Source organism: Fundulus heteroclitus, chromosome 16 (genome assembly GCF_011125445.2).
Source record: "Fundulus heteroclitus isolate FHET01 chromosome 16, MU-UCD_Fhet_4.1, whole genome shotgun sequence".
Classification (NCBI taxonomy): domain Eukaryota; kingdom Metazoa; phylum Chordata; class Actinopteri; order Cyprinodontiformes; family Fundulidae; genus Fundulus; species Fundulus heteroclitus.
Genome location: NC_046376.1, coordinates 17,595,521 through 17,618,903, shown reverse-complemented (window position 1 = coordinate 17,618,903; position 23,383 = coordinate 17,595,521). Strand labels below are relative to the sequence as shown.

Below are 23,383 nucleotides of genomic sequence, written 5' to 3'. Positions count from 1 at the left end.
ATTTTTTTTAAAGGACTGATACATCCAGCTTTCATGTAATCTGACCATTTTGTATTTTTATACAGCATGGGGAAATATATTTAGCAACATGTCACACAGTACAGCAGGGTTTTAAGGAAAGTGCTAACTTGATTTGAGAGATAGAGGTCTCAGAAATACTTTTAATAAAATTACACATTGGTTATTATGGGTTTTAGCATTTACATATCTAACAAAACTTAACTTTTCTACCATTATACTTCTTGAAAAAGGCTGTGTATTTACCTTTCAAGCGCTTCTTGCTTCTTTCTCTTAGAAAAAGCTAAACTTTCGCCATAGAGAAGACTGATATTGCACGTTCAAAAAAACATGTAGGATGTTTCTAAAATCTAAATATTCTATTTTTATTTAATTTATTTGCAATTTGAAATTGGCAGTTCCTGCATGTCATGAAATTATTGTGTGTGTTTATCTTTTTAGCAGGCGTTATTTAGTTAGTAGTAAGGCATGGTAAGTTTGCTTATATAGCCCTTTTCAGTAACAACACGATTTAAAGTGCTGTGCAAAGTGTATTAGGATTATACCACAATAGCAAAAGCATTTATTAACTCTAAAAAGCAAGACTTTCAAACACGTTAACATTTAGATGGCTAAGGTTGTGAAACAAAACGCATCTTCTATAAGTACAAATCATGATGAACAGGTAAGAGGGGAAACTAACACGTTAAACATAACTATATATGAAGATCCAAGTTTATAAAATACCAGTTGTTGGAAAATACCATTCGTTGAGGATAAAGCAACTGTTTTATCACCCTTTTTTTTACTGAAGTTTCCCCCTATTATTTCATCGGTGTAGTTAATCTACATGACGCAGCAGCACGCCGCCGGCACCCTGTGTCTTTAAGGAGACGCGGAAAAAAGAGGGCGTGTTCGCTCACTCACGCTACAGCAGGAGGCATTGTAGTGAGTTCCTGAGCCTCAAAGCAGAAGCATCGTTTGTGAGGATGCGGGCACAGCTACTGTAAAAATAACTCTCTTAATATCATAAAGACCGAAGCGGGTATTCTAAGAGCGCAGCTTGGAGTACAAATCGCACGTCTGAGCGCCTTACAATTGGCTCAGTTTGATGAACGCACCATCACGTTTTTATTATTGAGCTGCTGGGGGCCTAGGAGTGGAGCACCAGCTGTTTTCTTTTATGAATGGGATGCTCGGTAAGTATGCACGCGTTTGTTTTCTTTTTAAAAACACCAGCGCCTAAAACCTTAAGAGGTACCTTTTGTAATTTGTGCAGTGGAACATTTTTTTTTCCACGACTCCTTTCATTGTTTCAGCAGAGTGCTGCTGCTGACGGTCAGCTGTTATTGTTCTGCCTCTGACCCACCCAGAATCAGCAGCGCTTTATTGCAATATGATCGAGCCATTTACCAGTCAGTAACTAACATCTGTGTGTGGTCTAAGGCTAAGGTTACCTATTCGGGTTTTTTTTTTGTTTTTTGTTTTTTTGCTCTGTGAAGTGTGGAGGAAGCGGATGTAGCTACAATCTAACATTTGTATGTTAAAACCAAATTTTTTTTTGGCTGTTTTCATCAGGCTGTTTGGTTTCTATGTTTTTGTTTATGTTTATAGCTTAGTGCAAAAGCTTAAAAGAAACGCATTTCAGCCAATTAAAAGTCCAACTAAAACCAAACCAAAAAAAAAAAAAAAAAAAATTACGGTTCATGATAAACTGACTTCCTGTGCTCTGAAACACTTATGCAAACTTTAGGAAGTGAGGGGAACTAGCACTGACTTGTAACCAGTGATGATGGAGGGTTTTTTTTTTATTTGAGAAAGGGGCAGTCACATTTAGCTTCTTTTTGATGTGTTCTGTTTCTGCAATTCACCTCTCTCATCCCAGAGGTTGATGACTTAGCATTTTTGGGGGGTTTCTCACTGTACATTAACCTTGAGTAAAAATACTGCAGCCCTATAGTATTTACACGCACAGAAGGTCTAATTGATTTAATTCAAAAGAGAAAAGAATGAATTATTCCTACTTCTGCTAAAATAAGAATATATTGCCTATTACAGTTATAATACCATCCGCGGCATTTATTGGGTTTTGATTAGCATCAATAAATAGTAAACATTTGGAAAATGTATTTTTTCAACTTTTATTCGGGATATATACAGGTTATACCTTGCCTTTTTGCTCTTTTATAGAGTAATGCAAGTACAACAATCCATTATAAGTTGATTATCTGGTCAGGCTGTCTGCTCAGATCAGCTCACAGTCAGCTGCTCAAAAGACAGGCTACTCATACCTCCTCCTGAAAGTTACCCGAAAAAGCATAAGCGGTTGCCGTTCTTTAATTTTCTCGCCATTACTGTTTGGGTCAGTTCAATGCATCACTTTTGCACTACCATTTTTTTTCCCCCTTCCCCACTTTCATTTCATGCCTACAAGCAAATCATGTCATACCTCACTTTTTAGCCATGACCTGTCAGCTTATTCTCTCTGTAGTTTAGAATGTGGAGGGCCAAATTACTCTTCTAATCCATGACTGATTATGACCCCTGAGAAAACCCAAGGAGAACTTTCATCACTCAGGCAATTCCACACCCCCACACCCCCCCTCGCGCTATTTCATTTTAAAAACTATAAGCCACAGAAATGGTATGATGTAAACTTTTGAATCCATAACTATTCAAAACCTTATGCCTCAATGCCGGGAACCCACCCTTGCCTACTAGGCGTCCCTGAGAAGTTTGCATAGCATATGCTGAGCTCACTGAGTTGTGGTGTAAAAAGACCCCAGTTCAGGTTTGTAGGTCGTTGCTTCTGCATTATCACCCCAACAAGACCTCACTTGTTCAAGGAGATGAGGTTAACGGTTGCCTCTGTTTGTTTGACAAATTAGGCTGTCCGTCTTTGTTTTTGCAGCTCTAAATGTGACATCCGACCTGCTTAAACCAGAACAGGCTGGGGCTTTCTGAGTTGTCACTCTGTGTAGGTCATTGTGATGGATCTGCGCAAAGAGGCACCATCATCATCCCTGAAATGAATGAGTCATGGACTTGGCCTGTTTGCTCATCTCACAAGTGCCTTTGTGGGGCCTTTTTAGTTTAAAGGAAACATTTTTAACCAGCTTTCGTAGGTTTTGCTTTCTACTACGCTGTGTTTTGTCATTTGCTAAGCATCAAGTTGCAAACAGAACACTTGGTGCCAGAAGCGAAATGCCGTTCTGCTTCTGGTAACGCTGGACATGATGCCAACCACTCAGGTTTTTTTGGCCGCAGCATAGCTCAGACAGCCTTCTGCTGTCTCATTTCTCAGGAAAAACAACCTAACTGTAATTGTGTTGACAAATGTGAGCAAATCTGTGCTGTTTGCCGTTTTAATCTGCACATATAGTCAGCATTACAGAAACACTGCTATGGTGGCAGTGGAGTTGAACCATGTTATTTGTGGTAGCTTTTAGTATATGGTTGGTGCACCGACATTTGGACTTGTTTGCAGTTTGTGTGCTCATTTTAGGTAATGTGTGTGTGTGTGTGTGGTGAGTGTGTGTGTGTGTGTCCTGTTCAGCCCCTTCACATTCCAGGAAATACCAATGTAAACAGTTTTTTTTTCTTTCTTTTTTCAAATCTTTGGTGAATGGTGGATCTGATTTTTTTGGGGGGGATTATTATGCAGACTAGCTCAGCTTTTCTTATGGGAAATCTTAAAGTCCTTCATATACTGTGCTTTTATATTTACCAATTACCTGCAAGTTTTTCACTAGTTGTCATCAAAACATAGTAGACATACCATTTGAATAGTCTCAGCTATTTTTTTTGTTGTTTCCTTGTTTTTTGTTTTTTTGCTTTTTTTAAATCTAAGACTTCCTTGAACTTCTTACAATAATGAGATCATCCAAACATCAGATGTTTTGGAATGCTTCATTTGTCCTCTGTTTGATTATTTTTTTTGTTTGTTCCTGTATCTTTTGTTTGGCCGAATTGTTTTTTTCTGGGCTGATCCGGCCCGACCCCTTATGCTCCAGTTTGTTAGCTGCAGGAAATGTTCCTTCTCTGATGCTGTCCCATTTCCTTGTTACTTGATGTGGCTTCTGTCTGCCCTGGACTGCATATTCCTGGAGCAATAGCCAATTGCAACAAGGTCCAAGATGTGGATTTACTGATTACTTTCCAACTTGGTACATTGGGTAGGCCTGCACCACAGTAAGAAAACCATGAAGTTGTGATATTGTTTTATTAATGCTGAAATGACATTGTCTGGTGTGATTTATTCACTCCTCTTTGTTGTTTCATGATCACAATCTCCCCACTGTTTTCTGTTGGTTTTAACATTTTGGTTACTAAATGTTATGGCTGGTTTTGACATTAAGGAGGGTGAAAGTCCATCCAACTGGCCAAATATATAATTTTCACACATAGTGTTAATGCACACCACTGTTAAATGCTGCATCCATGCAGTCCTTTATGATTGCTATAATAGTCAGCTAAAATACCAATAAAGACTGCACTCAGATATAATATGGAGCTCCTCTTAGTACTTTTTGAAAGTTTTCTGGTTTATTTTACAGAACTAAAATAACTGGTCAAACTTTTAACTGGTGTTAAATAGGTAACATGACAGATGGTGACTCTTTAATTTGCACAAGTGCTGAGCGCTTTTGAGTTTTTATATGTTGCCAAAAATTGTCTGTAATAACCAGCTTCCTACGTTAAAGTTGATGCCTGAGGCAGGATCTGCTTTGCATGCAGAGAGCTCAGAGGCCAGTTTAGTGTGAATCAACTATCCATGAGAGAATATTTTGTAATGGTACTGACTGAGTACGCTTTGAGGAATTAAATGTGGTTGCATTTTAGGTATGTTGAAATGTTAAGAGACATTGGGTTCAGCTTACTTGCTGAACTCGTTAAAAAAGTGCAGGAGAATGGAAGTCATTATTTGGTATTCATAAACCATCCCTTCAAGATTAGAGACTAAATCAATTTAAGTAGTCTAGCTGCCAAATCAGGTTAACAGAGGTGGGTCCGTATGGTTTAAGAGATTTTCTGTTTAAAGATGTTAGACAGGTAATATCCTGCTAGCAAAAGGTAACTTTGGTGGCATCTCCATTTAGATTAAATCCAGATTAGTTGGTTTTTGAGGCTGAAACTAACAAAAAGACAGAGAGGAGGGAAAACAGGCTTTTACCATCTTTCGACAAAACTCATAGTAGTTTATACAAGTGCTGTTTTATTGAAGTTTGAAGCGCCATATTATTTACATGGGAGACTGAGGTTGGAGGTGGTGATGTGATATTTAGTCGTTGGGCTGACAATAAAAGAGGTATAGCTGGTTAGCAAAAAGCTAAAATGTTTTAAATTACACTTTCTGGTAGTTACTATAACACAGGATGGATAATGTGGAGCCCCGCCTCCTACCCCTATTTCTTAGGTAAACAATTGTTGGCTACCTCCCAATAGAAACATGTTGATGGTTTAAATCCCTATGAAATAGCATTCCGATAAATGAATGCTTTGGCTTTTTTATTTCTTTGGATATTGCAGGTGAGCTATAAACTGGTTATAACATTTTAGTAGAAGCTCACTTGGAAAAACTGTGTAATATTCAGTTATTACTGTTAAAAAGTTTTGTTCCAAAAAAAGAGGCCCTAGTAAACTCTGAATCTGGCTTTTCTTGAGAGTTAGCAATTTGAGGTTATAGTCTGAGGGGAAAAAACATATTTGCGAAATGGCATCCAGCCACTAAAATGGCGTCTCACCAAGACTGAGACACGAAAATGTATCTCTTTGTGATGAAAGCAGTTTGACAAATTCTAACCTAAAAGACGGGAGTGGTGGCCTAGTGGTTACAGCAGGGTGCTTGCATCCTGGGAAAACTGCAAGTTCCCCAGTTTGAATCCCACAGACTGCCACTCTGGTTCCCTGAGCAAGATGCATAGTCCCAGAATGCTCCCCGGGCACCGCATAGGCAGCCCACTGCTCCCTAAGGGATGAGTTAAATGCAGAGGACAAATATCCTTGGAATGTACAAAGTCGCAATGACAAGCAAAGATGATTATATCATATATATTGCATTATACATAGCTGCTGTGAACACTATATACATCAGCTAAGCATAACAGAAGCACTTCGTGACATGGCGAGCCATTGTATATTTTGTTCTTGTTAATCAAATTATTTCTACAGTCATCATTAGAAATCAAAAGTATTGGCGTTTTGTTGTGTAAAGGTAAGACCTGTTGGCCTCATTTTGGAGGCTAAAAATAATCTGCTCCAAACTTCAAATGCAAAGTCACACATGTTTTGATTTAACCTTCTCTGGTCCTTCAGTGCAGCAAACATGAGAGAAAACAGGCGTCGTGAGAAAACACCGTTTCATTGACGCATGGCCTCTTCCAGTCATCCCCGGCGATTGATTCAGATTAGCTTTTTTCTTTGAATGGATCTAAATCTGAACTCGACAGTAGTGTAGGGACCGTGACGTTGTAGAAACTATTTTTAAATGTGTCTGACATTCTTGGAGACAGAAAAAAAAAATAGTGCAGTCAAGATTCTGTTGGTTTAATTGACGGCATCTGTAATTTATGTAGGTATCATTACAAGATAGTGTAAACATATATCGCTAGCAGCAGAGAATAGTGACAGATCATCATGTTACATGTTTCATTGTGTATCTAGCTGCCTTGTGTGGCCGGTCAATTGCTCTTCCAGGACAATTTATGCACACATTTTATAGTAGAGTTTTCTTTTTGTGCGTTTTTCTTCTATGAAGCTGCTTTTCTGGGTTTCCATTAGTCAGTGCCTTTCTGACTTTGTAATTAATGTCTTCACATTAAAAGCTTTCTGAGTCTCTTCCTTGGTGTTTTCAAATGAAACCTCACTCTTCTTCAGCAGCGCTTCAGTAGCCACAAATGAAATCTGTCATCAGGTGGAGTGACTCAGCTGCCTGCCATAGAGAGGATCCGGATGTGTTTCTCTTCAAAAAACAAACATGAAATCAAACATACGAGCTCCATGCACTGTAATACACTATGCACTAAGAGCAGCGTGAGGCGTGTTGTTCGAGCTTCGGTCTCTCATCCCTGCAGCTTATTAAAACTGAGTGTTGATGGAGATATGGGCGGTGTTTGTTTGGTCAGTCCTGTGTAATGCATAATGATGGAGCAAATCCTTGTTTACGCTCGGAAAAAGTCAGGAAGGGCAGGCTGATTTCCGGAGAGATGGGAGGGCTTGTAGCTTCATTTTCTCCCTGCCCTTCCTGTGGACGTTGCTAAAGTGTTTTAATCTAAAATGTGGGCATTTATGTTTGTGAAATTCGTACAGGAAGCTGTTAGTTCTTTTGCTGCTTCGCCGTTGTGTTAATTGGTATTATACTTGCCATCCTGTGTGCGTTGCCAGTTTAAGTGCCCCGGTGTGTTTGTGTAGAAAAGTAGATAGATGACCTCATTGTGGTTCTTGACCTTGCAGATCAGGATCGGTTCATGCTTTCCCTCATTATTTAAAACAGTCAAGATAACTCTAATTGGTTGTTTCTGGCATTCTCTTTTATTGATGCCGCCAGTTTGAACTGCTCAATCCCTCTTATTACATCGAGGCGCTATAAATGCTATAGAGTGGTGCCCATAATTTCTGCCTAGCCCGACTGCTACTCATTATCAGACGACATGCCAATTTCACAGATGACGCAAATGTGCAGCAATGATGGCTGTAATTTCAGTAGCCCGGCTCTGACACCGAATTCTGAGCAGAGATAATGGCAGTGCTGGAATGTAAGGCATTGTTTGTGAGTACAAAGCAATTGTAAGGCCATAAAGGTGATGTCCATCAGTCTGGCTCAACATGCAGAGCGCACTGCGCGCTCGAATGTGACAAGCGGGAAAACAGAATTCTGGTCTGCTGTCGGTTTTTTCATGTCTGTGGTGGAAAAAGTTGTCAGTTTCATCACAGCCGAGGATGTCAGAGTGAGAGAGAGAGAGCGAGAGAAAAGGGAGGCAGAGAGAGATGGAGTGTCATGTCTAGAGGCTTTGTTGGCTGCAAATGGAACAGAGACGAGTCATCTCCTCTCGGGTCTGAGAGGTCAGTTGATACACGTCTAACTGACTTGCTTTAGGCCCCTTTGCTACCAGGAAACAGTTTTTCCAGCTTGCTGCGGTTGTAACAATACACCCAAATTTCAAGACAAGACCGCTGAGGAAAAGCATCCCCAACGCATGATTCTGCCACAACCTGCATATATTTATTTCCATTTTTGGATGATAATTAAACAGGGCTTTGCGACATGTTCACAGCATGGAATACTGGAATCCCAGACATCCTTTTCCTTGGCCACATTCTCCAGCTCCTCTTGGGGAAACCAAAGCAGGCATGGGGCAGGAGATTTTTACCATATGGAAATCTTGAGTCAAGATACCACGGTATCTGTGTACTTTCAAAGTCCCGGTCACATTTATATGACTTACTTGCTGTCAGCTTCATCCTATAACCACACTTATCTGGGCATGTAACTGGTAGGATTTTTGCTTTCACAAAAATTTGACAAATTAGGTTTTTGTAAAAAAAGAAAGAAAAAAGAAAAGCGTAACAATTTCCCAGTTTTTATGGTTGTAGTCTTTACAAATATAGCAAAGCTTTTATAAATGTCAAACTGTTCTAAAAAACAAATAATCAGTGGAGAATACCCACCCCCAGGTTTGACTCAAAGATATATTGTGATTTATTAGTTTATGTAACTTCACTGTGGTCTAAAGCGCCCACAGAGAACTGAATTTTGTTTTTGTTTTCACCAGTACAAAAATAATTAAATTCATCTCAAACAGTTTCTAATAATCTATGTTCTCTTCACAACAGAGGTTCTCTTCTTATCCCGTTTAGATTTGACAAGAACCTTGTGTCAAAGATGGGCAAATGCAGTTTAGACTAATCAGAAAGCTCTGAACAAGCTCATTACTTTAGCATATATTAGAAATCCTGAAGTAGATGACTGGTCAGCCAGTTGTCATATTCTCACAATGCTTACAGATTTCCCTTTGTTCTATAAAGTACCCATAAAGCAGCCCCCACAAATGATTTAAATGCTGCTGAATGCACCCTTAATTATTTTCTAACCCAGTGTTGTTGGAAAGCCCAAATACACCTCTTAATTCAGTCAACAGGGCAACGTAATAACTTATTTCCCTTCTCACTTCAAAATAAGAGTCCCAAAACACAGCTGCCAAGCTTAAAGCAACCACGTTCACATCCACTGGGTCATAATCTTAGCTTCTACATGCTGACAGCGACTGGACGGCGCCCCATGAGAGTGTATTGTGAGCGCTATTGTGACATTTAAATATCACAACCTCCTGTGCAGGAAAAGCTATCACAACCCTGCTGCTGACATCAAATGCTTTAACTAACCAACCTCAGGACAGACCCAGATTTGGAAATTCCCGACGTGAATGTAAATTCAGCAACCTACAGGCACTGTTGATAGCAGAATGCTCAAAAATGTTTCTGTTCTTTCATCATTACAAGCAGAGCACACTGCTGAGTGTGACACTGCATTAGCATAAAACGCTGCCTCGCTTCAGCTTCCCAGGTGTGAGCGAGCAGAGGAAGTAAATACACATATTTGATTTTCTAAGGTTTATTCATTTTTTTTTTAGAATCTGTTAGGGGGGGGAAAGCGTTTCTTCCTTTTTACCGTACTCGGAGGGGAATGTTTCTTGAGGAGCTGCGTTGCTTTCAGTGTAGACTTTTTCCGTGTGTGTGGCTTGCACGTTTTGCCTGTGCTTGCTTTTGTGGGTTTTCTGTTTGCAGGCTGGTTTGCTCTCAGTCTAGCGACCATCCTCGGTGGTAAGCTCAGTGATGTGAAGTCGGCAAAAGGGGTGACTGTGAGTTTGCAGGCGTGTCTGTTTTTTTTTTTTGGTTTTTTTTGCAGTATCGATGGACTTTCAGACTGCTCATTTGCTAGTCTGCCTTTGCGCCAAAGTCAGCCGGTGCAAAGCTCCAGGTGGTGGTTGTGTTTACGTTCAGCATTCCTAACAGATCTGCCTTACTCTTTAGACTGAAAGGTTTAATGGTAATAATAAGCATGTAGTATTTTCAAAAAGAATTGTGTCCATGCATACAGAATTTTAAGTGCATTAGCAGAAAACCTTTCTCTTGAATATCAACTAAAATTAGAATATATTCAAAATAGAGCGTGAGGCAGGTATCTAACTACTCGTTTGAACTCCATGAACAGACATTGGCAGAATTGGCAGGGGACACACACACACACAACAACAAGGGTTTTTGCAGATGCTACACTACTTTCAGAACATCAAATAGTCAGCTTAGGCCATCACTAAGTTTTCTTTGTAAGGAGAGCTTGATTTGTCAGTTCCCAACAGACCATCTTTCGTGTTGCTATATTTATCTCTAAGGGCATCATCTGCTTGACGTCTGTTGCTCCCATTTTGCGTGATTGAGAGATAATGTTATTTCCACTGGTTGTCCTGTGGCTGCTTCTTCCTTAATGAGACATTCGGGCCTGCTAACCGAGTTTCAGGAAGATGGCATCTACTAGAAGCCATTTGTCTGCTTAATTACTGTTACACGGTAGTGTTCACTGACGAATAAGATGCGTGCAAGCACACAGCTTCAGTGATGATCAGCAGTCTTCAAACAGCTCAATGTCTTTTAGCCTTAGGTCACAATGTTCTCCATTCAGGTCACTGATTTTGAACGATGCTCTCATGCAGCGGTCCTCTTCTCCCAAACAGAAAAAAATATGCACAGTATGAAGTAAAGTGCACATAGACGGCATCAATACCTCATTCTGGAACTGGACCATAAGTCATGTTCAAGAGTTAAAGCATTCATCTGGGAGTGATCTCTTGTGTATTGGTATCGAGCGGCCTGGCTGAGAGTATTGACAAGAAGTGAGAAGTTGTGAACGTCTTAAACACAAATTATCCTTACAGTCGATACCCCCTATAATCTCCATCTGCGGTTTTGTTTGCCATGCCTATAAACCTTCATTGCTCTGATGGGTTTTTTAATGCTAACAAAGCTATAAAAACTTAGTGGATGCCCGTCAATTATTGGAGTAATTTTAGACTCGCTGCTTAAGTCGCAGGTCATCTGATATAGTCGTTCTGTACTGTTTAATCTTCACAGCTTTATGTGGGTCACAGTTCTGTGGAAAGGAAGTTGAGGTTATTCATCTGGGTTAAAGTAATGCATTTTAATTAGCTCCATATTTATTTGCTTTATAATTGCAATGAAAGTTGGATCTATAACAGATTGAACATGAGCCAGTATACGATTCCTACAGCACAACCTCACGGTTCTTATGCAGTCCTGAAAAGGTATGGGGCTTGATTTTATCATTGTCTGATCTAAGTGGGATAAATATGGAAAACAACTCAGAATGGGAAACTGTTCATATATTTTCCAGCCTTTTTTTCCTTTCTGACAGTTGCTGAAGTTTGCAAGTATAAAAATGCTCTATAAAAGCAGTGGCTTCCTTTATTGATTCTTTTTTTTTATTTTACATGTTTTTTTTATCTTTAATTTTCCAAATTGCGGCATTATTTTGAACATCAATATTCTGGTATATGTGTGAGCGATTGAATGCATACTCATTCAAATATCCACGAAGGACAACCCTTTACAACCTTTTTCTCCCCAGACAACTTTGAATCAGGAGTACATAATATTTCTGCAACAAAAAAGGAAACTGCCATTTTAGTTTAAGAGAACCTCATTTCAAGCAATACAAGATGCTTCGCCAAGTTTTTTAGTGATCATCGGCGATCATTGATGAGGCAGAAGCTGCAAGGGAAGTTCGGTGCTCAGCAACTCCATTTACAGAGCTGAGTGCCTACTTGATTATATGAACGCTCACTTTCTATCAATTTTGACATGAATGAGTGTCTTTATTATTACAATCATTTTATCATTATATTGTATTCTATTCATTATTGAAACTCCTTTTCACATGCCTAAAACAAAGAACCCGTTTTGTTATTCTAGACTTTCTAGAGTACTTTCTAGAGCACTGCCAACTGTAGTTTTTAAAACATGTTACCTCGGACAACGTCATTGGTAGAGCTGCTTTAATTTCTACACCATAATTTACGGTGTTTTTGCAACAGGCAATATTTCCAAACAGACAAATTTGTCTGTTTTACAAGCAAGGGAAAATGGTAAAAGCCTTCTTTCAGCACACTTAATGACAGTGTGCAGCAACAAGCAGGGGGGGGGGGCACAACTTTACTCCCTTCTCTCTACACTTATCTGGGCATGTAGCTGGTAGGGTTTTAGTGGGTTTGAAGCAGTAACTTTTTTGCGAGCTACACAGGTCTATCCCAGATTATCTGTGGACCAGATGCACCCCCAACGTTTTTCAAAACCACTAGGGATGCTTTTTAAGTGTGATGCACAACCAGAGCTAATGTTACGGTTCAATGGTATAAATACATTTTGGGGAAGCAGACTACGATGTCGTTTTTTTGCAAATAGATGTGAAGAGAGTACTGAAGCGACACTGGCGGCATTTTCGGAGCCATTCCCAGCGCGCCCGTGTTTATCGGTCTCCACGCATGCTAGCGCTGCTGCTTTTTTTTCACTCAGCAGTTGAGGAATACCGCTTCCACATCAAGGCAGTTCAGTCAACCTCATAATCTTTACTTATTATTCAGAGGAGCTCAAGATCCTGCTTTTTTTTTTCTTTTTTTTAAAAAATGATAAGACCATGTTTGTTTCTGAGAAGCGTCACTGTCAAAAGTGAAAGGATGTGTTCCTGCCTCCCCACCCCCAACTCCAAGCCCCCTTCTGGGGTTTTCAGTGGGTTATGCTGGAGTCAGACCATGAGTCTGTTTATAAAGTCAAACTCCCACTTCGACTCCCAAGGCTATTACCCAGTGGTTCCCACGCTTACTGCTGTATTCTCAGGCCTAAGTGTTTTTTAGACCCCCCCCCCCCCCACTCATTCACACACACTTAGTTGTGGATACCCACTTTTCTTTAAAAAAAACAAAAAAACTGGCAATACTGTCAGCTTCATCCTATAACCACAGGGAACAGGTCTGACAGTGTGGTGCTACGGACCCTCTGGATGGGGTTTGAAGTGAGCTGACAAAAACAGCCTGTGGGGTGGTATGTTACACTTATTTTTTTGCCGGGATGTTCCTGAAACAGGCTCCATCGAGCTTTTCAGCTTGATCTTGGCCTGCGGCTGAGAGGGAAGAGTGGGAGGCAAGTTTTCCCTTGTACCCGTTCATTTGATCAGCTTTTTGTTTTCCCCCTTTCATGCCACCCAGGAGAAACTAGCCAAAAAAAAAAAAAAAAAAAGCTGCTTTTTGTTGCTGGGTGTGAAAAAACATCCTCGTCATTATTTTCCCATAACAGCACCAGAACGGGCTGATTCAATAATAAACACATCTCTGTAAAATAAATTGTCGTGTTTCTGTTTCCTGGTGAAGCTTTCAGGGTTTAGGGAAAAGTTTTCATATCATGATCCAGACTCTGTGAAAAAAACGTTTGATTCTGACATCCTAATTAATTCCACCAGGGCAAACAACAACATAGACGGAGGGTAATGAAGAATAACACGAGGCGGTTAGAAAAAAAAGCGAGGCCTGTTCTCTGCGTTATTGAGGATGAGGCCCGACGCTGTCTGCAACCTCTAACAGGAAATGCTGCGGCTTGCTTGCTTGAAACAGATTGTTTCTATGGGAACCAAAGCAGGTGTCTGCCTTAACAGGAAGAGAAGAGGCTCAGCTGGCAGCAGCGAGGGGGTGGGGACAAAAGAAAGAGGTCATTGCACTACAAAGCGTGCCAACACTTTAGACAGTTTCCGATTGGTAGCTCTGCAACAAACTAATCATGGCTTTGATCTTCTCTGAAAGCTTGTCTTATTAAAATCCAGAAATGATGATGCATTGACGACTTTTATTTGTAAGCATGACAACGTAAAGACAAAAAACAATGTGCCGGCAGTTCAACAAGGTAAGCCCTTCCTGTAGCCTGCTTACACGTGTACATTAGATTTTTCACCCAGTAGATAGACATGTGTCTTTTGTATATGTCTGAGGGAAGTACTTGCATATGGTCTGGCTGACCACCGTGGTATTACTCCGTTCGCATGTTTTATTTATTTATTCATTTATATAAATATATATATGGCTGGATAGTTAATGAAAAACCCTGAGCCTGTCCTCCATTGCACCACCTGAATGGGGTGGAGGAGGAGGAAGTAAGCGTGTCTGGCTGGCTGCCTGTGGTGAGGTTCCCTCTGTCAGGGCTTTTAATAATGCATAAACACTTTCCAAAAGCTGTCAATCAAACCTCCAGGGGTTTAAACGGGTTTTTTTTTTTTTCAGAGAAGGATGGGCATGAAATATTGTAGGTCATGTCTTTTGATTTTAAATCGCCATATTCCACATGATAATGCACTGCTAGAAAAAAAGTTTAATATTTCTTCTATATACAAAACTTTGAAGAGGTATGCATGTGCCTTGAACTTTTTTTTAAATAATTTTATCAAGTTATAATCACCAGATTCAGGTTATTTTATTGGGATTGAATGTGGTTACAAACACAAAGTAGTGCTTATTTGTGAAGCCCCCTGTAACCTTCTCCACAACTTCCTCCAGTTGGGTGGATTGGCATCTTGAGAGGTATCGGAAAAAATGCAATATGTGCACACGCAACACTTTTCTCATTTTTATTTGAGAAACAAAAGTATCTTTGTGTTGTACAATCTTAGTAAAACACATTGAGATTTGTTGATGTAACATGACAGAATGTGGAAAAGTTCTGGCTGTATTGATACTTCTGCAAGGTACTCAAATATACCCCGTTTACACTACCCCTTTTTAACCGTGCCGAAACCAGACCAGTCTGAGCTCGGTAACCGAGATATCTGTCGAGTGTAAATGGAACACAAACTGAACTGAACCGAGTCAGACACAACCGGACCGCGCTAAATGCAGCCCAGTTCCAGGGGTGGGTTCGGCTTGTTTTTTTTTTTTTCTGGCCCGGTTCTCTAATAGCAAAGAGCGCATGAGCAGGCCGCCTCATCTCCTTAGAGCCAGCTGACATTTCAGACATTCATAAAAATACTAGCTTTCCTACCGTGACACACGATTTCCAGTGATGATTCTGCTTAGCAGCGTGATGAAGCTCAGCGTCTGTCGTTGTTCCCTGCGTCTGTAAATCCTCGTTAGACGTTCGTTTGTCTTATCCACTTCCCAAAAGCCGACTCTGTCAAGTAAATTCATCAAAAGTTGCCGTCTTCGCTTGACTCTCCACAAACAACGAAAAATAACCAAACCTAACTTCCTGAATGTTACGGGCGCCGCCATTTTTATTTGCTTGATTTTTCTCCTTCAAGCTTAGAGAGCAGTAGTACCGCAGATCGTCAATAGGAGGCGAGGAAACCAAGGAACCGAGATAGAGTGATGTGTAAACGGTCATCAGAACCAAGCTCGGCTTGGTTAACTTATCCAAGCTCGGGCCGAGCTCGGCATGAATCGGTTTAACAAGGGTAGTGTAAATGGGGCTTAAGGTTAACATGGACGTTGGAAGCTTTACTGAAATCTGCATATATGTAAAATTAGCAAAAGCCCGCAAATTCAGATTTAGTACTTTTGGTACATTTCTTTCAAATGTTGATCATTATAATAAACATATGATAGTCACTAACAGGCCTCTTACAACGTTGGAGCCTTTTGCTGGCAGGTTTCCTCTGTGTGTGTGCACTCAGACCAAGCACAGTCTACAATCAAACCCTTCAAAAAAAAACTAAACCTCAACCCATTTCTGAATAGTGCATAATAACTGTTGCACCTTTTTCTACATACAGTGGTCTCTAGATTTTAACAGTGTAATTCTAAAATGAGGCTGTAGTGAATAAATCAGATGTTCCTAATCATTAAATCTAATTAGGGGCGACTACTAATTTACACTGCAGCGATGTGATGCTAACACTATTTATTCTAATTGCTAACGGGTCACTCGGGTCAAATGTTTTGCCTTTTTATTTACCAAACAAGGCTATCTTCATCTTAAACCTTATCTAATGACCATAAACCAATGACTCAGTTTGAGATCAGTAACTGAAGTGTTAATTTTTAAGCTAAGAGTGATAATGAAAGGTTCCATGATGCACTTTAACACATTTTAAGATGGGGATCTGATTTTCGGCACTTTATATGGGAAGTGGCAGTGCCGCTGTGATCTTATTTACAAGTTTGTTACCTGTATATATAATTATCAGCGCATGTTAATTTCACTAAAGTCATTGTAAATAAACAATGGAGCAGTGACCTTTTCTGTTTGCTTTTTAATTGTTCAGCTTAGGGAACAGAACTGTACATTAAAGCTCTTTTAAAGCTCAATATTTCCATAACAGTAATGACCACAAAGAATGAACGTCAACTTCAGTCCACAACAGTAATTGACTTTTATTTACTGATTATAAGGTTACTCAGTGTGTGTGTGTGCGCACACATGGGTGTGCGTGTGAGGTGCATTCAAGGTCCTGCTTGCTAACGGGTAATTCCCGGCAGCACTCAGCTATCCTTTCCTGATTCCACGAGGTCTGTGGTTGGTGTTATGTTCTCACTTATAATGCCGTTTACACATAAAATCTTGTGGCGCTCTCCCAACCCTTAACTGCATTTTCAGCGGCCATTTCCAAGCGATGAGAGGCTAGTCCAGCTTATCATTATTGGATTGTTTGATATCCCTGATCCTTGAAATTCGTAGAGCCTTTTTTTTTTTTTTTTTTGGGGGGGGGGGGAGTTCATGGCTGAATGTGAATGTTTGGTTCACTGCATTTTAGAGATGCTTCGGTCCAGTATTTTAAGGGCTTTGATCGGATCTAAGAATTAAAATATTTGCTGATAGCATTATTTTCCAGTGGCCCTTTGATTTAAACAGTTTTGTTTTTGCCCTTGTGTTGTAAGCAAATGTAAAAAAAAAAAAAAAAAAAAATAGCTGTACCACTGCATTTTGTTTGCCTATGACTTCAGCTGAATAAATATTTCAAACATGTCCAATTGCATAATATACTAAATTACCTTTTCTGGCCCACACAGGGTAGAAAAAGAACTTCATAACATAAATGTAGTCCAAAAAGGCTGCTGCCATCAACTCTTCAGATTTATTAGGGTATAACTGTTGGCAAAATAGTTTGAAAAGCCAACTAGATCCAACTAAAATATTCCTCTGCCACCTTTCTGCCTGTTTGCAATTGAAAGAAGGCCCACAAAAAGTAGTAGCTTCCTATTTCAGGCAGACGAAGCAAAGACCATCTGATGAACATTTAAATCGTTTTTTAGCCATTTGTCTCAATGATTTGTGCATTTGGCATTGTTGGAATTGGTCAGCAGTTTTTTTTTTTTTTTTTATCTAATTGTGAGCATATAAATATTCCTACCTTGCATCAAAGCCCCCCCCCCCCCCCCAAAAGGCTCCTGAAATGTCCAAAGCCTTTATGCTCCATGATGGATTAAGATTAGAATAAAGCAACTTTCTGAATTGCATTTAGCTTTCCAGTTGTTGCTTAAGCTTCTTGTTGCCCTTTGTATCACACTGGAGTTCTTCTTCTTACATTATCATGTCTCAGTAGAAGGGGTGCTGAGTAGCAGAGTGCTCATCCAGTATCTGCAGACTGTCCACTCACTGGGGGGCATCTGTAACAAGCTCTGCCCATATGTTTAAGTAACTTGGCAAATATAAAAATAAGCGTAGTTATATATTTGAAACACCTATTTGTATACAATTTATGAGATTACATTTTATATAAATTTGAGTGTGTAACAGCTTCAAAATTATAAATGTTTTATTTTTATTTATTTATCGGTGTTTGTGTTTTAGTGGATGACAGCCTAAGCATCCAGAATAAAACCAGGCAGAATATGACTTGCAGCCGCTCAGATTATGGAGTCTGGATTTATGGGTCTGTGGCTTTAGCTCGATATTTCATTGAAAAAATATCAGGATCTGGTCTGGTACTGACATCGGATTGGCCCTTTCTTTTCTGCACTTGATGACAAAATGTATCCCTCCTTGTGTTCCCTTTTTGTAACTCTGTTTTATTTTATTTTTTTAGGTTTCCAGTCGGAGTGGAGTTAAGGAGCGCTGTCATTTCTTCCAATGCTTGTAAAGATTGAAGATCCGGACTGCCTATAACTACACGCCGCCATGCCGATCTTAAAGCAGCTAGTCTCCACCTCCTCCCAGACGAAACGTCGCTCACGTATGGACTTGACCAGGGAGATGATCAGTGCTCCCCTCGGTGATTTCCGTCACACCATGCACGTGGGTCGCAGCGGGGACGCCTTCGGAGACACGTCCTTTCTGAGCACGCGCTCCGGGGAACCTTCCCCCGAGACGACATCCTTTCCCCGCTCACCGCGGCCTGGCCTTTTGGCGCGCACCTTCAGGAGCAGCAAGCGCTCGCAGTCGGTGACCAGAGTGGACCAACAGAACGACAACAGCCTGCTGATTCCCGGAGGCTCGCCAGCCTTTGTTAAAAACGCCATGTCTCTGCCTTTTCTCAACGACGAGAACCGAGGGGACGGGCTCGTGTCAAAGAGCTTGTCTTCCAGCCCGTTTAAGCAGCACGGGGAGCTGGACGGCGGGGGCGCCGCCGCAGCAGCGAACCTACTGGAGCTGCAGGAGAAAAGCTTTGGGGAGCTGACGGAGCTGCCGGAGAGCTCTGTTCACTATGGAGGTGGAATGAAGCACGCAGAGTCCGTCATGTCCTTCCACGTTGACTTGGGACCTTCCATGCTGAACGAAATCTTGGATGTGATGCAAAATCAGGAAGATGACCTTGGCTACGAGGAAGGCAAGAGCAGCGAGGGCCGTGCCTCGCCAGCGCTGAGCAACCACTGCGAGGAAGAGGAGAAGAAGGACGAGGATGAAGGTGGAGAGCAGCAGCAGGAGGAGACAGAAAAGGATGCAGCAGCGCACCCGGCCCAATCTGATGACCTGAGGGCCGAAGACGAGCATCCGTACACGCCGGAGATACGTCCCAAACACCTGCAGCATCTGGACAGCTGCTCCATGTCGAGCTCCGGCTCCGCGGCAACGGACGAGAAGCCAAACTACCAGAGCTACGCAGGGGACACAGACAGCGCCACCTTCAGTGCACCGCCCGAGGAGGAGAGCAACTTCTCCTCTTTCTTGGAGGATGAAGACGACGAGATCCACGTTTAAGAGTTCAAACTTAAAACGACTAAGCTCTGGCAGACCTTTTTTTTGGCAGTGTGGATTTCCCCTCAGAGCGGCAACAAGACGCTGCAGTCGGCTCCGGTGGGACCAGAAACTTTCAGGTGGTTACGGCTGCAAAAGAAAAGTGTGATTACCCTGTTAGGACATGCCCAACTCTACTCACCAGGGAGCCTTACCCTTTTGAACACTCACTCACTAACGGACATGGAGACATGGATGGGGAGGACTCTCTGAATATGCACCATTCCTGAAATACACAGCGAGCTCTGGTTGAAAAGAGACTAGTTGAAGGGGGGGGGGACTTAACTCAGCTTTTGAATTTCCCTTTTCTTACTATCACAACCCCAGCCCCCCAGTGATTTTACACTCTCTTTTTCATTGTGCTTTTTTCTGCCTGGCTTCAGGACATCATGCGGCCTGATCTGAACAGAAGGCCTCTGTCACAAGCGGACCACTGGTGGGTGTCCTGTCCCAATAAAAGGAGCTGTGTTTGTGACTGGAGCGCGAGGCCCAGCATCAAACCCTTTTTCATCAGAAAATATTATGGTAGAGCCACAGATCTGTCAGACTTTTTCACCCTTATTCCCGCCTCTGTAACTCAGGGTCCCTGTGAGGCTGCCTGAAGGCAACCATCTCCTGCTTTATTGCAGGACCACAAAGTCTAAACCGAAATTCTGCTCCGTTAGTCTAGTGGATGCCACGCAGAGCAAAACTCAGTGAGGGGGGAAACTTTAAAGTGATGCTTTGGGCTCACTACAAAGAACCTTGTTATCACAGGAAACCGGGGGGGTGAAGAGTAGCGTGTGCCACATTCTTGGTCGTCTTTTTATCTGTTTTTTTTTTTTCTTTCATTGAACACGTTTTTGTTTTTTTTCTCCTTTTGCTTTCAAAATGATTTCCATCAGCACAAACTCGCTGCATTCCCTCAACACGTTTTTGGCTTTTCTACTTGACTGAATAACAGTTTAAAACCACTTCCTTCCTTTTCGTTCATTTTTCTTTCTGTCTTGTCTTGCATCCAAGCGACTGCAGTGTTAGGACCCGGACTTGTAAAAAAAAAAAAAAGTGATGCCCATTAGTCAACAGACCCCATCACTACACGTGAGTAGAGCTTTATGGGCAAGACTCAAGTGTGCTGGCACGTAAAACTAAAGCAGACACTACTAGTATCTGTAGTTTTTGTAGGGTGGAGGAGCTCCTCTCTTTTTCTGTGTTCGTTTGAAGCACGGATGAAAAAGAAGCCTCACCCAGCGATAGATGCAAGAGCATTAAGCAGAAGATTGCCGGTTTTTATGTAAGTTGCAGAGTCATTGCAGCTCGACTCCACGTCTTGCATCATCAGATCCATGAGGCTCGGGCTGACTTGCGCAGATTGATTTCTCTGCCTTAACTGAAACTGACAGATGTGCCAAATTATAATATTCAGGGCCAAAAAAAAAAAAAATAATTTTGTGAAATGTTGAATATGTTAGTCCCTGTCTTTTTTTTTCTGTATGATCTTAATTTAGGCTTTCACAGTGAAAAGAAATGAAATAAAAGGCGATTTAAGGGCAAATATCTTCCAGATAAGGGGAGGTACCAGGTGAATTTGCATCACTGGTTACACACTACACAATGTAATGTCTTTTTTTATGTTAAAAAGAACGAGCCTCTGTGTTTTCTTTATCCTTAATAAGCCTTAATGTTGTTGTCTGCTCTGTATATCTTCCACTTTTTTCCCCTGTATGACCCAAATTAACCTATATTTTTCAATTAAAGAGAACCACGAGTATCTTTGCGGTTGTGTGTTTTGTTGCATAATCCCTGTGCCTTGCGAACGTTTGTACCCCTTGCATATTTTTTCAAATTGTATCAATTTACAGCTACAATTTTTAAGGCATTTTGTAGGGACTTCGTGTGACTGACCGAAATAAAGACGAAGGAAGGGACATGGAGCATGGCTATTAAATCTTTTTACTTTTTTAATAATCTGAAAAGTTTGATACACATGTCTTCATGCCTGCACCGTCCGTACTTTGTTGATCCACCTTTTGATGGGCAAGATCTCTACCAGCCTGGCACATTAAGAGACTGGAATTATTGCCCAATCTTTACTGCAAATTACCTAAAATTCTGTCAGATTGAGCAGAGTGCTATGAGCACGCAAATAATCCGGATTGGGTTTTGGTGCGGCCTTTGACTAGACCATTATAACAAATGGGCCTGCTCTGATCTAAATATTGACAGCCTACAACAGCTGTGGCCGTGTGGCAAACTATGAACTGAACTTTCTTTCAACAATGGATTTTCCTGCTTCCGTAAAGACCAGATTTAATGAATACGCAGCTTTAACAATTATCCTGTCAACAAATGTTCCACCTGAGCTGTAGATGATCTAGGGCGAAGGTGAACCTCTTGCCAATTCTTTGAGAAATGCTTTCCTTAAATTTGTAGGAGTAATCCATGGTAAAAGGTCATAGGAAAAAATGCATGGCACCCTTTTCAGATTTTTTGATATATAAAAACAAATAAAACCATTTTAAATTTTTCTTCTTTCACATATTTAAATACTTTATGTAGGTTCGTCACATAAAATCCTCATTAACTATGTGGTGGTAAAGTGGTAAAATGTGAGCCCAGTTGAAGGGGAATAAATACTTCTGCAGGGTGCTGCTCTACAACAGGAGATTATGCGACGGTACTCAGTCAACAGTTTAACAACGAAATTCCTTGAGTGTCGCCTCTGTTTCCTGCCTCTATTCTTTGGCTCCCTCAGAAGAGGGAGGAAGGAAGGAAGCAATAGAGGCCTTAAGGGGCTATATCTCTTAAGAGTACAATCCTGAAATGTTGTGATGATTCATGATAAAACGTGAGCGAGGGGGGGGGGGAAATAAGTTAGCAAGCTGGTTGAAAGATGGATTCTTTTGTAGGCAAACAAATGTCACTGACAAATATGTCTAACAGGGTAATGCGTTTCACACAGCTGATTAGAAGATGGATGGCCCCAACGTTTGGCTCGTACCAGCTTCCAGCTTATCATCACGGACTCAAAACCGTTCTGTCACTTCTAATTTTTTTGACCATCCTTCGGATTGTCGGTGCTCAGGCGAGCCTCTGGCAGCTCGGCCAAAGTTCAGCTGCATGTTTAGTTAGCAGCTCAAGTCATTCGCATCAGAGCTGCTCCCTAAAAAATGCTGTTGTATTCTTCTGTGGATTGGTGACTCTTTCTCCAATCCTCACTTCAGTGGCATTTTTTTAAATCTTTTTTTATAACTCTGTTTGCCACCGTTGCGATATTTCACTGTCTAACTTGCCAGAGGGCTGGAAAAAAGTCATTATTCTTACACTTGTGGTGAAAACAAGTAATTTATATTGATGATTGTGGTCAATACAAACCAGTGGAGGCATTGATCTGTCTGCGTGTCATTTCTGTCGGGACAATTGATTAAAAAAATAGCGATAATGCTAAATCTTAAAAAAAGGAATTACACTTTTATTCGATTTTGGACATCTTATTTTTAATAATTCATTTAACAGCTTTATGTATTCTGCTCTGCCACTGACTGGCGCTCTCATAGCCTAATCGAAACCCTGTGCTTTACTGCCATCTAGTGGTTGTTTAAATTTTTAATCTGCCGATGGGCGTGTCAGTTTAACACTGATATGGCATAGATTGTCTACATTAAACCATCTACAGTTTCTTTGTCATCTTTCTTTGAAACACTATTTATTTATTTTAAGCATGCCAGATTTATACCCACTATATTTAATTTACAATCAGAAACATTTCTAGGCATCATTCAGGGCTGCCGAATGGCTTTATTTACAGGATTAGAGAGGCTGTGAACACATCTACTCTGGTTGTCCCACACATTTTTTACAAGACACCGGAGACGCCTGATTTGTTCAGGTGGCTCAACTCGTCTCCCTCCCCCACGCGAACCCCTATTGTAACTCGAGTCCTGCCTTGCAGCTGTTTCTACCACTCCAACAAAGTCTCAACCTGCTTCTGGGGCTGTCAAGTGTCATTTCCTGTTGGTTCTTAGCTTTCCCCCCCTAAAAAAAAAAAAAAAAAAAAAAAAAGGGGGGGGGGGGATAAAAATTATCTTAAAGGAACCGCCGAAGGGAGGCGCTCAGCTTCTTTTGGTTTTAAAGTGTCAGGGGCCCCTGTCTGGACCCACAACCCCTTTTCCGCCAAATTCCATCA

At 41.0% G+C, this 23,383-nt stretch overlaps 1 protein-coding gene across 1 annotated transcript; it reads left to right on the top strand.

Annotated features, from left to right (window-relative positions):
* The first annotated feature begins 922 nt into the window (after positions 1-922).
* cdc42ep4a (CDC42 effector protein (Rho GTPase binding) 4a) lies at positions 923-20,968 on the top strand. Its single transcript, XM_012871044.3, has 2 exons — positions 923-1,196; positions 18,071-20,968. The coding sequence occupies exon 2, from the start codon at positions 18,163-18,165 to the stop codon at positions 19,180-19,182; it is 1,020 nt and encodes a 339-aa protein (XP_012726498.2). The 5' UTR covers positions 923-1,196; positions 18,071-18,162; the 3' UTR covers positions 19,183-20,968.
* Positions 20,969-23,383: the final 2,415 nt, after the last annotated feature.